General features: G+C 43.0%; 1 protein-coding gene across 3 annotated transcripts in view; it reads right to left on the bottom strand.

Annotated features, from left to right (window-relative positions):
* The window catches only part of GRB10 (growth factor receptor bound protein 10), a 307,083-nt gene that overhangs the window by 196,068 nt on the left and 94,415 nt on the right, over nt 1–16,600 (bottom strand). For all 3 annotated transcript variants that reach the window (XM_068234549.1, XM_068234547.1, XM_068234548.1), the window contains one exon: nt 1,801–1,885. In XM_068234549.1, coding sequence (XP_068090650.1) covers nt 1,801–1,885 — 85 coding nt within the window. The remainder of the gene's footprint in view (nt 1–1,800; nt 1,886–16,600) is intronic.

The raw sequence follows: 16,600 nt of genomic DNA on the forward strand, positions 1-16,600 counted from the left end.
GTTTTCATGAGCTGTATGCCAAAATCATCAATATTAAAACAATAAAAGGCTTGAACTACTTCAGTTGTGTGTAATGAATCTAAAATATATGAAAGTCTAATGTTTATCAGTACATTACAGAAAATAATGAACTTTATCACAATATGCTAATTTTTTTAGAAGGACCTGTATAAGTAGATAAATACTACTTCTACTTACATAACAGATGTATTGTGCTATCCACGTAATGATTCCTGTGAATTTTATAAAGGAAAACCAGAAAATACTATTATAGGCAGTGGCCATCTTGCCAAGCTAATGCTGACATCATATCCTCCCTGACTCGTTTTCCCCCCTCCCTTCTCTTGCTCATTGTGTATTCATTAGCTGCCCTCCTCCCAGAGTCTTCAGACACTCCCACTGAGGTGTATACTAACAACTATTTTTTTTATTTACACATGTAATCACGGAGTCACCTCAGCCTTTCTTGTAAACACAAGTAATCAGAGGGTGTTTCTGATAAGCAGCTAGACAGCTAGATAGGGAAATAAATGGACTTAATACACTCAGACCACTTAATACACTCAGACTAGTTGCTGTTGAAATTTGATTTTTATGGTGACAATACCGCTTTAAAGAAGATCCGAGATAAACGTTTACTCATTGCATAATTGTGTTCCTTTCATATAGTTTATAGGGTTTTCCTCATACCCAATACTTTTTTTGTTTTGTTTTTTTGTCTTAATACTCTACTTCCCTATAAACTAAACAAGCCTCACCCACGGCTTCTCCAGTGCCTTGGCACTCTCAGACCCATGTAGCAAGGGCTTATGGGAGCTCAGCCAGGGCAGGAGGAGGAGGTGTGACTAGCCAGAGATTTCAGAGGCAGAGGGGAGGAGGGAGGAGGAGAGTGACATTTTCACAGGCTGAGGGCTGGAGATGCAGAGCAGCTTGCCTGTGTGTAAATGATCACAAACAGAACATGGCTGCCCTCATTGTATCACAGGAAGAAATAATCATATACTGTTGAAGCGGTTTGCAGCTAGATTTGCTGTGTAAACTATCTAAACTTTAGATAAGATATATAGACAAGTTACTTGTTATAGCTTTTCATCTCGGATCCGCTTTAAGCAGGAGATCATAAAAGGCCACCCAGATAAAGTAAAAACCAGAGTGATACAACTTCCTGAATTGAGTCAAACTTGGACCTGAAGGGGTTCAAATTTATGGATTGGATGCATGTATAGTGCAACCTTAAAGGAAAGGTTCAGGGAGGGTGGAGGAAAAATAAAAATCAATTTCCACTTACCTGGGGCTTCCTCCAGCCCGTGGCAGGCAGGAGGTGCCCTCGCCGCCGCTCCGCAGGCTCCCGGTGGTCTCCGGTGGCCGACCCGACCTGGCCAGGCCGGCTGCCAGGTCGGGTTCTTCTGCGCTCCAAGTCCTGGTACTTCTGCGTCCCACGCCGGCGCTCTGACGTCATCGGACGTCCGCCGGGCTGTACTGCGCATGCGCAGAACTACTGCGCATGCGCAGTACAGCCAGGCGGATGTCCGATGACGTCAGAGCGCCGGCGTGGGACGCAGAAGTACCAGGACTTGGAGCGCAGAAGAGCCCGACCTGGCAGCCGGCCTGGCCAGGTCGGGTCGGCCACCGGAGACCACCGGGAGCCTGCGGAGCGGCGGCGAGGGCACCTCCTGCCTGCCACGGGCTGGAGGAAGCCCCAGGTAAGTGGAAATTGATTTTTATTTTTCCTCCACCCTCCCTGAACCTCCCCTTTAAGGCGCAGAACAATGTACTAAACATCCCAATTATAGCACATACCTGGATTTAATGATCCACGTTTTGATGTGTAGCTAGTGTCTGCCAAGCTTCTCTGTGAGCAAGGTGCCGTCTGTTCCACATTATCCTGAAAAGACAACACAGAATAAGCAGAGGGGGAGAAAACATTGACCTATACAGCAAATACCAGAGCCTCATTAAAAGGAACCTGAAGTGGGATATTTGCTTTCAAACACTCACTGTAGCAGAGGCAATATATCTATGCCCCGCTGGTGGTTCTTAACCTCCCTGGCGGTATGATTATTTTTGGATTTTGGGATCTTTTCAATACGTTTCAGACTCAATACGGTGGATTTTTGTACTGACTCCACAGCCCTGACTGCAACAAACATTAAACATGCAATACTTAGGCGATTTCCCCACTACCCCCTCCGCATCTTCAAACAGGAACCTAGAGGGTTGAACATCTTGCACCGCTTTTAGACCCTAAAATCCGGAAAGAATCATACCGCCAAGAAGGTTAACAATATCAGTTGCCTGACTTCTGTGCTGATGATCTGCCTCTAATAAGTCACTGGCCCAAAACAAACAAACAAAATAAACTGTGGTTTGAATATTGGCTGCATGCTTGTTTTAGGTGTGTGACAAACTACTACAGCCAAAAGCTCGGTGCACGACAGCCAGGCAGCTGACGTTTGTAATGGAACGAAGATGGCAGCCTATATTCTCAGTACAGGCTCCCTTCAAAGTTGATAAAATATTAAAACTGCTCATTTTTAAACAGTGCAAACATTTCTTGTAATGTGTATGCAGTAGCATTACATTCTGCTGGAAAGAAATTTTGGCTGACACTTGCATCTAGAGTTTATGTTAGCTGGGGGACTCGTGCGCTACTTGAAAACTTTGCCCCAGATACTAAATTAAAGCAGACCCAAACCAAACATTTTTTAAATTCAAAATATTTAGTTGCAACACTCCGACACATACAAAGATAAATAAACACTCCTTCAAGCCAATGAGCATTTCAGTGCATGCTTTTCACCCTTCTCTTTGCATAACTATGGTTATACAGGTGGCAGCCATTCGCAATTCCTCCTTTGCCGGACACCACCTACTCCACCAGTTTGCCGGATTCTTTCCCGGCAATATGAAAGGAAGGGAGGGGTTCCTCCAATAAATGTAAAATATTTTATATTTGTCATCATGCAGCTGAAAAAAAGGCTATGCATTATTATAATTTAGAAAATAGATTTCTGAAATCTTGTATTTTTAATTTGGGTCCACTTTAAGCTGAACATGGCTTTGAGTCATTGCAAAATATTCAACTTCGGCCACTCCACTGTTACTTAGGAATCATTGCCATTCTGAAAAATAAACTTTAGGTCAAATTCAGTTTTCTGAAGACGGGCATAACTTCTGTTAAAGTACACTGAAAATGGAACTTTAAAGCAAAAACTGGCCTATTTAGAATTACTACTCCCAAACGAAGGCTAGGTTGTTACATTAAAGATACCATGGAAAAATATAATTAAAAGGGATACTTAAGCCTCGATTAAAAAATAATTTTCCCTTACCTGGGTCTTCTACCAGCCCCCTGCAGCTGTCCTGTGCCCTCACAGTCACTCACTGATCCTCTGGTCCCCCGCTAGTTTCATTTCAGCCACGCGTAGCCTTCTTCGCGGTTCCTGTCCACAATAGCATCCTGTGCAGGACACTATTGCGGACGGGAATGTGAAGAAGACACGTGGCCAAGTCTGCGCAGGTGCAGTATAGCCTGTCTATGAAAAAGAAACTAGCTAGCGGCGAGACACAAGAATATCCGTGAGTGACTGCAAGGGCACGGGAAGGCTGCAGGGGGCTGGTAGAAGCCCCAGGTGAATAAAACATTTTTATCCATGGCTTAAAGCAGTTCTCTTGCCTATATAAATAACAAAAACTGACATTTACCTGTGGCTTCTATCGGCCCCCTGCAACTGTAATGTCCCACACCGTCCTCCAATGCTCCGTTCCTTGCCGCTGGTCTAATTATTCGTCTAACTAGACGAATAGTACAGTAGCCACACGCGTGCACGATGCCGCGCACATCATCAGGCGCTTACTGGGCAGTACAAGAAAACTTTGTACTGCGCCGTAAGCTCCCGATGCCGCACGGGAGAGAGCACACGCGTGGCAGCCGCAGTTCTATTTGTCTAGTTAGACGAATAATTAGACTGGTGCCCGGCGGCAAGGAACGGAGCATCTGAGGACGGCATGGGACATTACAGCTGCAGGCTGTAGAAGCCCCAGGTAGGTGTCAGTTTTTGTTTTTTTTATACAGGCAAGAGAACGCCTTTAAAGGGAACCTAAACTGAGAAGGATATGGATATGTCCTTTTAAAATAATACCAGTTGCCGGGCTCTCCTGCTGATCCTGTGTCTAATACTTTCAGCCAAAGCCCCTCAACAAGCATGCAGATCAGGTGCTCTGACTGAAGTCAGACTGGATTAGCTGCATGCTTGTTTCAGGTATGTGATTCAGCCACTACTACAGCCAAAGAGATCAGCAGGATGCCAGGCAACTGGTATTGTTTAAAAGGAAACATCCAAATCCTTCTCAGTTTAGGTTCCCTTTAAGAATCCCTTTAACTGGGTCTTTAGAACATTGCCCAATTTGGTGTAAGAAAAGGAGACTAATAATTAACAATCTTGACTTGAATTCTTCCTCAACTCATTGCACAAGAATGGAACCAGACAGTAAATCCTCCACTTTTCTGAGAAATCAGCACTACAGCTTCCAGGAACTACAACTTCTGCTAGACTTTACTGCAGTCAGCTTACTAAGGACCACTAGACAGAACCTCAAGTTATGCAACTACAAAATCTCAGCTCATGTTTTTCATGACAGACTAAAATAGGTCACATTTCATTTTGCACACCTGTAGCTGTGCTCTGTGGCAAATGCCTGAGCTTTTATGCCTGATTCACACCATTCAATTTCCAATTAGACCAATGAGTTGAATCAATGTCTGACAGGTCTGAACTGATTTGTGATGGTTTTTCTAATCATTTTTCCAATCACTTCTGTTCTAAATCGATCAGAAAAAAAATTGGAAAGCAGAACAGAAATTATACAGGTCTGCAACTAAAAAAAACCTGATTACACTAGGCAGTGTAAAAAAACACTAGGCAGAAATGCTAGCGTTGCAGAAAACCAGGGCTGTGGAGTCGGAGCAATTTTGGGCACCCGGAGTCTGAGTTGGAGTCCGAGTCATGGTTTCGTAAACTGAGGAGTCGGAGTCGGGAGTCGGATGATTTTTGTACAAAATCCACAGCCCTGTTAAGTATTAGACTAAGGAGTCGGAGTCATTTTGGGTATCCGGAGTCGGAGTCGTGGTTTCATAAACCGAGGAGCCTGAGTCGGAAGATTTTTGTACAGACTCCACAGCCCTGCAGAAAACACTAGCGTTAACACACAATGCAAGTCAATGGGCCGCATAAAAAAAAAAAAATCATACGTTTGCGTACTGCAATATGCGCTTTTGAAAACGCAGGACATGCTGCATATTTTTCCATAACGCATCTAAAACACACCTAATGTATGTCAATGATGACGCAGAGGTATAGAGTTTTGTATGCATTTTTTTTTTAAAAACCAAGTTTGATGTGTTTACTCTTCCTCTTCACTTACTAGTGATTTACATAAAATGCATAAAAACAAAAAACAAATACAAAAATGTATATGCGATTTATATGTGCGCATTAAAACGCAAGAAAACGCATGTGCCAAATGCAAAAACACAAACTCATATGCAGCAAAACACAACCTTTCACACAACGCCTAGTGTGTTCCCACCCTCAAATACTTGGTCACCAAGTTTCCAGGCATGTGGAAGGCAAAATTGAAGGAAGGTGTGTTCGTTGGACCAGATATTAAAAGACTTATAGTTGATCAAGAGTTTGTACCATGACAGATCCTCAAAAAGAAGAAAAAAACTTTGAGATAGAAAAAAAGGAAGGGTATGGCCTGACTGAATACAAATATATTAGTTAAAAAAATACAAAATTTTAATACTTGCAAAATTCACTATTTAGAACATAAAAACCCTCCCCACAACCCGCCAGCTCGTCTGTCCCTGAACACCAAAACCCCTACTCCCATAAACCCATGAATCCTAACAGGACACTTTTGGCTGCGCAGCCTATCATCAAAAAAAAAAGAAAAAAAAAAGAAAAAAAAAGTCGGAGTTCTAGTAGGAAAAACTTTTGGTGGGGCCTTGCTCACTCAGCCGCAGTAATATTGCAGGTAATCAGCAGTTCCAATAATCATGCTAGGACCTTGCTGTAAACAACAGGTAACCTTGATAACTTGCGACAAATCACTTCAATCACCGCCCAAAGGCGTACTCAGCAGTATCAAGGCAACCAACAATAAGTCTTCTCAGCACAAGTACAGTTCATGACAGAGATGCTTCTTCATGTCACGGCATTTCAAAACAAACATTGGTTCATTCAGCGTGTGAAGCGTGAATTCAGCACATAGAGTAAGCAAGCATCACTGAATGTTAGTTCCACACTGACAATTCAGAAGGATAGCAGGCAATGAGCAGACATACTGTGACAGTTCAGCAAAGCAGCAGATGGTAGACAGATGCATAGCATGGAGATCTACTGGCACTTGTATTGCCCAGAGGATTCTCTTACTATCTCCTTTTGATGTGGGCCCTTGTTCCTGGACAATGAGGAGGCTGAGTGAGTGGAAGCAATGGAGATGGGTCCCAGGTCAGAGTGTGCGTGAAAGCGGGGGAAGCGCCGTCAAGGCGGAGGTCGGCGGCATGACACGGTGGCTAAGAGCAAACCACCGCCCAATCCAGCCACAGTGCACGGTCTCCCCCGCCCCCACCCACGGGCCACGCGAGAGGGGGGGGCGGGGCAGGTAGACACGACAGGCGAGCCAACCAATGGTGCGCCCGGCGCGTCTACCAGGCCCCACCCCCCGCAGGACCGAGGGCAGGGACGGGAGAGGCCAGAGCAGCCGCATCTGAAGGCGGGTGCACAAAGCAGGCACGGCATGTCCCCAGAAAGAAGGGTGGATTGCATTTATAGAAGGTGTAGAGAAATTTTTAGGCAATAAAGATCCTCACTTCAAAAAGATTGGACGAATGCTGAAAGCATTTAAAGCTTAAAGGAGGTTCGGTTTAGCTTTTTAAAAACAAAAACTGCCACTTACCTGGGGCTTCTATCGGTCCCCTGCATCTGGAATGTTGCGCACCGTCCTCTTTCGATGCGCCATTCCCCACCGCCGGCACCAGTGTAATTATTTGTCTAACTAGAAGACTAGAACTGCGACTGCGCGGCCATGCGTGTGCTCGCTCCCGCGCCAGCGGGAATTTACTGCGCTGTACAGGAAAACTTCATACTGCGCAGGAAGCTCCCACTGATGCGTGTGGGAGTGAGATTGCGCACGGCCACGCAGCCACATTACTATTTGTCTAGTTAGATGAATAATTACACAGTTTCCCGGCGGCAGGGAACAGCACATCGGAAGAGGACAGTGTGGGACATTCCGCATGCAAGGGGCCAATAGAAGCCCCAGGTAAGTGGCAGTTTTTGTTTTTAAAAAGCTAAACAGAACCCCTTTAAGGTTGCCTGATGAGTTTGAACGTTAATTTCCTCCAGGCCCACCCTTACTACGTTCCTGAAACCTTGGGAGCTGTAAGTGAGGAACAAAGTGTACTATTCCACCAAGACATTAGAGATGGAAAGGAGATACCAAGGAAAATCGAGCATTACAATGATGGCAGCCTACTGTTGGATGCTTCAGAGAGACATTCCAGATTAGGGATGGCCCTCCTTAGGAGAACTGATCATGTGTTAAACCAGGAAGTTATCACAGCAAATCAGGACCTTACAAATCTATCAGCTGATCAAACTGATCACATGCTTCTCCATGAGTTCTCCTAATCAGGGCCATCCCTATTCCAGATGCTACTCACAAGCATAAAATGCACCAAGAGGAGCCTCACAGGGAAGAAGAATAGAGTTTAGTGCGTAGGTGAACTCATTTTAGTTAAAAAAAGGATTTTCATTAAAAACAACTGTAATAAAGCTCTAATTTTATAAGTTATTTCCATTTTGAGGTATTGCCCTATTTAAAATGGTTACCTCAATTGTCAGGAAACTTTGTGTTCTATGAAAAAATGGAGGTCATTTTCGAATTTAGCGCACCCAAAGAAAACAAAGATTACATGGAATGACCAAAACAGCGCTCAAATTTTTTTTGCAGAACTGTTATCGATTAGGCATGTCGATCTATCAGGAAATTGCTAGTAGTGTACCAGGCATTAGACCCAACTGGTCATGAAACCATTGGCTGGGTCTACTAACAGGTTATGCACTCCTAGACATGGAGTGGAGTTTACATTTTGCCTGTATGACAGAGGCATTGGCTAACTGAACCTTTGCCACAAGAGTGCAATTACAGCTAAATCTTAATTTTCCTTTACTTTTAAGACACATCTACTCTGTGCATCTGAACCAAAAAGATGTTCACATGAAAAAATTGCACGTAAAATTTAAACTGGCATAAAACTAGTGCAAAAACTGAAATGTGAACCATCAAGAAATTAAGTCAAAACAATTAAAATGTTGGGCAAAGATCCTAGTGTATACCCAAACTGCCGAGGAAGAAATACAAATTTGTTTGCTTTGCACCTCCTGAAAAAAAGACAAAATGATCATCAGAAGTGCATCATCAACACAAGGAACTCAGTGCACATTACCCTTCAATAACATAAGAGCAGATCTCACACCTATCTTGTGCACAAGCCGCATACAAATACCAAACTCACAGAAATATCAAATACCAGACCAATTTTCCTGCGAGTTATGAAATGTTTTGTACATTATACACTGCATGAAATGCCCCTAAAGAGGAATCTATGTAGGAGAAACAGGACAAAACCTGCGTATAAGAATGAATCATCCCCACTTTAAAATCAATGACGGTAAAAACAGACACACCAGTGGCCCAACACTTCTGTGAACCAGGACACCGCATTTAAAGAGAATCTGTACTCTAAAATTCTTACAATAAAAAGCATACCATTCTATTCCTTATGTTCTCCTGGGCCCCTCTGTGCGGTTTCTGCCACTCCCTGCTGCAATCCTGGCTTGTAATTGCCATTTTTATGCAGTGTTTACAAATAAAAAACTTGGCTTCTAACCAGAGTGAGATAGGCTGAGAACAGCTTACTGTGTGACTCATGCAGAGCCTGGATAGGGTGTGTATAGCTTCTGCCAATGACAAGCAGTGCTGCACATTCCACACATTCCAGCCTGAGCCCGACAGACAACAGAGGAAAGAAGATAAGATTTATTACAGAGACAGTGCAACTAGGAAAGGTTGCAGTAAGACAGACCACATTAGAACAGGCATAGGAACTTATAGGATAGAAGAAATAAGGCTCAAAATTTTGTTACAGAGTCCCTTTAACCATTTCAGCCCGCAGGGATTTTTCACCTTATGCATCAGAGCAATTTTCACCTCCCATTCATTCGCTAATAACTTTATCACTACTTATCACAATTTATTGATCTATATCTTGTTTTTTTCCGCCACTAATTAGGGTTTCTTTGGGTGGTACTTTTTGCTAAGAGCCACTTTACTGTAAATGCATTTTAACAGGATTAATAAGAAAAGAATGGAAAAAAATTAATTATTTCTCAGTTTTCGGCCATTATAGCTTTAAAATAATCCACGCTGCCATAATTAAAACCTATGTATTGTATTTGCCCGTTTGTCTCGATTATTATACCATTTAAATGTTTTCCCTATCACAATGTATGGCGCCAATATTTTATTTGGAAATAAAGGTGCATGGTTTCCGTTTTGCGTCCATCACTATTTACAAGCTTATAATTTAAAAAGTGTTTGTAGTATACCGCCTTCAAAAACATATTTAAAAGTTCAGACCCTTAGGTAACTATTTGTCTTTTTTTTCTCCTTTAAATCGTATTTTTTTTTCCCATTAAAAATTTTATTTGGGTAATATTTTGGTGTGGGACATAAATAGTTAATTTTTAATGTTATGTGTGTAAATTGTAAAATAAAAAATGTGTAGATGTAGTTTTACTATTTGGCTACAAGATGGCCACCTTCGTTTTTAGTTTCCCTCCTTGTACTTCTCGCTAAGCGGAAGTACAAGGGGGATGCGGAAATCTTTCCGGGCAGAAGAACTGAAGCCTCGCGGTGAGCGCTTCGGTTTTTCTGCGGGGGACAGGGATCGGTGATCGGGAACAATGTTCCCTTTCACTGATTACAGGGCTACCGGGGGACACCACGCGGGCACGGGGGCGCACGCGGGAGCACTGCAAGGCAGCCGCCCGGACGTGAGATTCACGTCCGGGAGGCACAAATGGTTAAGGTGTTGGCCAGCCTCCCTGCACACTTTGACAGTTGGACAAAGCAATTGACAATCAAGTGCTTTAGAAAATAAAGAAAAAAACTCTAAGGGCCCGTTTCCACTTGTGCGGTGGGAACCGTCGCGGAAAAAATTTGCATGCGGATGTGAATTTCGCATGCAGTTGTATGCGAATTTTAATGTGAATTCTCATACGATTTCGCATGGATGACTATGAATGCGAATTTAACCATGGCAGTGCCTGTGTGCTTTTCCATTGTTTCTATGCAAAATCGTATGCGAATTCGCATGCGGTTTTGGTTTGCAAATTTTCATGCAAATTTCCTATTAAATACATTGTATGCGAATCGCATAGCGGTATGCAAATTCTGATGGCTCTGCCGTGCAGATTTTTTCTGCACAGAAAAACGCTCAGAAATCCTGACAAGTGGAAACAGTCTCATCCACTTGTATTGTCTATGCAAATCTGCATGCAGGAAATGCAAGCATATTCGCTCTAGTGGAAACGGGCCCTAGGAATCGCTCATGAGGAGATAGGCTAGACCAAAAACCTTTCTGTTCGATCAGATTTTTACTACCCACTGTGTAAGTGACATCAACATAGGAGAAAGTCATTTATGGCTCATTTTACTCCCAAAAAAACAAAAACAAAAAAAAAAACCTCTCTTTTGTCCCCCCCAAAGAAAAAACAAAAAAAACACACACCTTTGTTTTGTCCCCCCCCCAAAAAAAAAAACCTATATTTTTTCTACCTACAAACGCCACCTGGATTTTTTTTAAACACAGTTATCAATAGTATGCAGTTATAAATAAAATGCCTTGTCAAAGAGGCACACAGAGAATACATACCGTAACTACTTAAAAGAGGGCGTCTGGCATGGAAGCGAGATATCCCAACACTTGATTCACAACAGCAAAGTGTAAGAATCAATGAAAGTACTGTGCCAAGTTTGATTGTGTAGTTTTAAACATGTTTGGACTTTGTTGTACATGTCAATATTTGCAATAGTGAATCCACTGTTTACATGGTGGATCAAACTTTACAGTGCCAGACACCTTATTCCGAATGTATTTCCTTCATCTAGTGCTCACAGGTCTATAGAACGGTTTAGTGTCAACAGCTCTGGGGTATCAAAGTCACACATTGCATTAGCTCCACTGGACAGGTGTCACTGGACAGCCCCCCAAGTGCTTGTCTCACATTTTACTAAAATATTAGGATACAAAACTATGAATTGCAGATCGTATGCAAGCTATACTTTTCAAGTGGTACACTGTGGAATATGTAACCATATGAACAAATAAGGGGATAAAAATCCCTACAATTTTCTTGACTCCATATAATTATTTTACTGGGTGACTCTTGAAAGGGACAACATGCCTACAATGACAATCTGAACACCACAGCTCCCATTTTGGTCTCTTGATTCCATCCTCTGGCTCCTAACAAGACTAATGCTTCATACACACTTGAGATAAAAGTCTTTGGAAAATGCAAGATCACAGACAATTTTACCCCCTTCCATGTAGTATGAGAGCCATACTCTACACAGTCTATTCTATGGAGCTGCACTCCCCATCAGATAAAATCTTTGCAAGATGCTGCACACAAAGATGCCCGTACACACTCAAAAGATCATTATCTGCAAAAGATCTGTTCCTGCAAAAAATCCATTCCTGCAAAATGCATTCATAGTCTATGAGATCTGCAGATCCTCATACACACCTGGATTAACAGACAATCATCTGCAGATCAGATCCACCAGGATGGATTTTCAGATCTGCAGATGATTGCCAGATATGCAGATGAAGTCTGTTAAACAAGGTGTGTATGATGATCTGCAGATCTCAGACTATGAATGCATTTTGCAGGAATGGATTTTTTGCAGGAACAGATCTTTTGCAGATAATGATCTTTTGAGTGTGTACGGGCATCTTTGTGTGCAGCATCTTGCAAAGATTTTATCTGATGGGGAGTGCAGCTCCATAGAATAGACTGCGTAGAGTATGGCTCTCATACTACATGGAAGGGGGTAAAATTGTCTGTGATCTTGCATTTTCCAAAGACTTTTATCTCAAGTGTGTATGAAGCATAAGCCTGCAAAGAGTACTTCAGAGCAAAGCAGGATATTTTGGCGGTCGCCATTATAGCACTAACACTATAGTGAAGCTCCACACGCACGGGTAATTCGGAGTTCCAGACCCTGCCAGAAATTCGAGCAGCAGCAGTGTGACAGTCATTTGGCTCACCCTGCGCCCAACTCACCGGTGGTGTTATAGTACGTACGCCTTAAGGCTGTAGGATACTTGTGACCCCACACCTTACAGTTATCCAAAATTAGAGACATGAATACAATAATTTTTTCACATGCATCCCAATAATTGCGGGGTACAGTAGGTTCAGGTGCATGGGCATCCTTGGTCCTCTTCTATGCCATTAATAGGTCATTGAATAAATAATTGAGAGACTGCACAATTAGAGATGGTACCTCTAGTAATAAACTGAGTTTAAAGCGGACCCAAACCAAACATTTTTTTAATTCAAAATAGTTAGTTGCACCAATCTGACACATACAAAGATAAACACTCCTTCAAGCCTATGAGCATTTCAATGCATGCTTTTCACCCTTCTCTTTGCATAACTAGGGTTATACAGGTGGCAGCCATTAGCAATTCCTCCTTTGCTGGACACCACCTACTCAACCAGTTTGCCGGATTCTGTCCCGGCAATATAAAAGGAAGGGAGGGGTTCCTCCAATACAGGTAAAATATTTTATATTTGGCATCATGCAGCTGAAAAAAAGGCTGCTATTTATTATTATAATTTAGAAAATAGATTTTATTTCTGAAATCTTGTATTTTTAATTTGGGTCCACTTTAAGCTATTTGTTGGGCAGATTCTCTCCCTCACTCAGGTAAAAAGTGGTTACTATAGACCACCACCACAACCCCATGTTCCTCACTGAAAATGGACCAAACTTGCTTATCTAGAAATTTCTCTTTGAAGATTATGTTCCGGTCCGGTTTAACATACCGTTATTAGGTTTGTTCAGTAACATTCAAATCGTACAATGTTTGATTACTCAAAAATCATGCTGACTGCCACTTACATCAACTATTTAAGAAAAATCAGAAAAATATAATTTGCATAATTATTTGCAACGCCTTATAGGATGCGCATTCTGCTGAATATGCTCCAGACCTCTACATCCTCCAGCTCCTTATGCTCCAGACCTTCACCACTGTGTTCTGAGTCAATCTGGGTCAAGCCTTCTGAATGTCTTTTCATGAACCCCTCTGGTCTCCCCACAAACCTGAGCCATTTACCATCCCACATTGCAGAGGTGTGTGTGTGTGTGTGTGTGTGTGTGTGTGTGTGTGTGTGTGTGTGTGTGTGTGTGTGTGTGTGTGTGTGTGTGTGTGTGTGTGTGTGTGTGTGTGTGTGTGTGTGTGTGTGTGTGTGTGTGTGTGTGTGTGTGTGTGTGTGTGTGTGTGTGTGTGTGTGTGTGTGTGTGTGTGTGTGTGTGTGTGTGTGTGTACACACAATGGTTTGGCATTGGCCTAGTACACAGGAAGATATTCACATAGGCCTGGTGCACACCAAAACCCGCTAGCAGATCCGCAAAATGCGAGCAGATTTTGAAACGCCTTTTCTTCTTTTTCTGTAGCGTTTCAGCTAGCGTTTTGCGGTTTTGTGAAGCGTTTTTGGTGATTTCATGTATTGTTACAGTAAAGCTGTTACTGAACAGCTTCTGTAACAAAAAACGCCTGGAAAACCGCTCTGAAGTGCCGTTTTTCAGAGCGGTTTGCGTTTTTCCTATACTTAACATTGAGGCAGAAACGCATCCGCAATCCAAAATCTGCAGCAGCCCGGGAGTATGAGTTTCTACAAAACGCCTCCCGCTGTGGTGTGCACCAGCCCATTGAGATACATTACCCAAGCGGATCCGCACCCGCAAGCGGATCTAAAAACGCTGCTGAACCGCTCTGGTGTGCACTAGGCCTTATAGTAGTTTGTTGTGGGAACCCATCTTTGGATAATAAAACACTGCATAGTTGTTTAATTTGTGAATTTTAACCGCTGCCTAACTGTGCGTTTTTCCAGGTAAAAAAAAAAAAAAGCCTTATTGTGTGTACTTTGGGAGGGGGAAACACTGCAGGACAGCAGAGTCCCTCACTTTTTTTTTTTTTTTTTGTAAGAGTTTCATTTTACTATAACTTACTATGGGTGGGGCATGGAAGCTGTAAAATGTGTATTTTTCTTCTTTTTTTTTTACCACTAATGTCCTCACACACACTACTCTGTGCTCTGAGCAAGTCTTAAAATGTCCTGTGGTCCACTGAGAGACCAACAGGACGTTTTAATACTACTGGCAGTCCACTAGTGGTTAAGTTTCGGTTTTGTTTTTTTTCCACAGGTGTATAATTTGTTACTGTGCATTATTGCTGCATGTCTTAAAGTGTAACTGTCGGGCATAAAATCAAAAATCTATTGCTTAGTTTTATCTGGTAAACAAGTACCGTATTTTTCGGACTATAAGACGCTCCGGACTATAAGACGCACCTAGATTTAAAGGGCAAAATCCGTGGAAAAAAAAAATACACTAAACCTGGGTGCATCTATGGTCCAGGAGTGTCCTATGGACCTTTCCTCACCCACAATGTCTCGGTCACATTGCCAAGCTACATTAACCCCTGCTGCCATTACTAACCCCTACTACTAACCCCTGCTGCCATTACAAACGATACTAAACTACACTTCACTAACCCCTACTAACCCCTGATGCTCCCTCCCCCCAGCTACACTGCACTACACAACCCCCCCCCCCCCCCTCCCTAGAAACTAAGCAATACAATTACATTAAACATAATCTCACCAGCCTGGGTGCCAGTAGTAGGGTCTGGTCAGGGTGTTCATGCAGTCCTAAGAGGTGCACGGTAGGATGGCTTCAGCAGCACCAACATGATCCAGTGTTCCTAAGCAGCATAGAAGCAGCTGCTGTAATCAACTTCAATGCTCGTTCTTTGATCTTTAATCCTCCCCAGCCTGCCCCGCAGCAGTGCGATCCACATCGCGTTGTAATTATCCACTATGCTCCTTTGATCTTTAATCACTCCAGCGTGCCCCGCAGCAGCGCAATCCACATTGCATTGTAATTATTCACAGTGCTCGTTCTTTTATCCGGAATACCCCCCAGCGTGTCCCCCAGCAGCACGTGATCCACAATGTCTCTATGCGCATAGGAAAAGCCGCTGTCATCATCACAATGTTACTTCTTTGAACTTGCCCAGCGTCAGCCCTGTCAGCCCCGCAGCTCGATCCCAGCTGACAAATAACAGATACACTTCAGCCGCTATAGCGGCAGTCCTCAGAGGCTTCCGTACTTGCATTGTTACTTGTGTCATCACGTGACCCACGGGTCACGTGATGACACAAGTAACAATGCAAGTACGGATCAAGTAATGACACAAGTGATGACACAAGTAACAATGCAAGTACGGAAGCCTCTGAGGACTGCCGCTATAGCGGCTGAAGTGTATCTGTTATTTGTCAGCTGGGATCGAGCTGCGGGGCTGACAGGGCTGACGCTGGGCAAGTTCAAAGAAGTAACATTGTGATGATGACAGCGGCTTTTCCTATGCGCATAGAGACATTGTGGATCACGTGCTGCTGGGGGACACGCTGGGGGGTATTCCGGATAAAAGAACGAGCACTGTGAATAATTACAATGCAATGTGGATTGCGCTGCTGCGGGGCACGCTGGAGTGATTAAAGATCAAAGGAGCATAGTGGATAATTACAACGCGATGTGGATCGCACTGCTGCGGGGCAGGCTGGGGAGGATTAAAGATCAAAGAAAGAGCATTGTGAATAATTAGAGCGGCTTCTCCTATGCTGCTTAGGGTTTACCACCTAAGGAAACAACCACTAAGGAAGGGAGTTATTGTTACATTCGGACTATAAGACGCAGTAACTTTTTCTCCCCACTTTTGGGGGAGAAAAAGTGCGTCTTATAGTCCGAAAAATACGGTAATACGGATGCTAACCAGGCAATCCAAAAGTTAAAATCTCTATTACTTTTCTTGTGTATAAATGATCATTCCCCAGTTTACCTGACTCTTATTTGGTACGTTGCCGCACAAAGGAAGTTGCAGGGCATGCTGGGTTGTCCTTTTTTTTCTTCTTTATTTCCCCTCAGACTTAACTAATGTACAGAAGCAAAAAACAACAACCCAGCTTGCCCTGCAAATTCCTTTGTGCGGCAACGTACCAAATAAGAGTCAGGTAAACTGAGGAATGATCATTTATAGAGATTTTAACTTTTGGATTGCCTGGTTAGCATCCTTATTACCGTACTTGTTTACCAGATAAAAATAAAGAATTGATTTTTTATTTTATGCCCGACAGTTACACTTTAAGCTAGGTAAACACAAATTATTTTC

Source organism: Hyperolius riggenbachi, chromosome 5 (genome assembly GCF_040937935.1).
Source record: "Hyperolius riggenbachi isolate aHypRig1 chromosome 5, aHypRig1.pri, whole genome shotgun sequence".
Taxonomy (NCBI): domain Eukaryota; kingdom Metazoa; phylum Chordata; class Amphibia; order Anura; family Hyperoliidae; genus Hyperolius; species Hyperolius riggenbachi.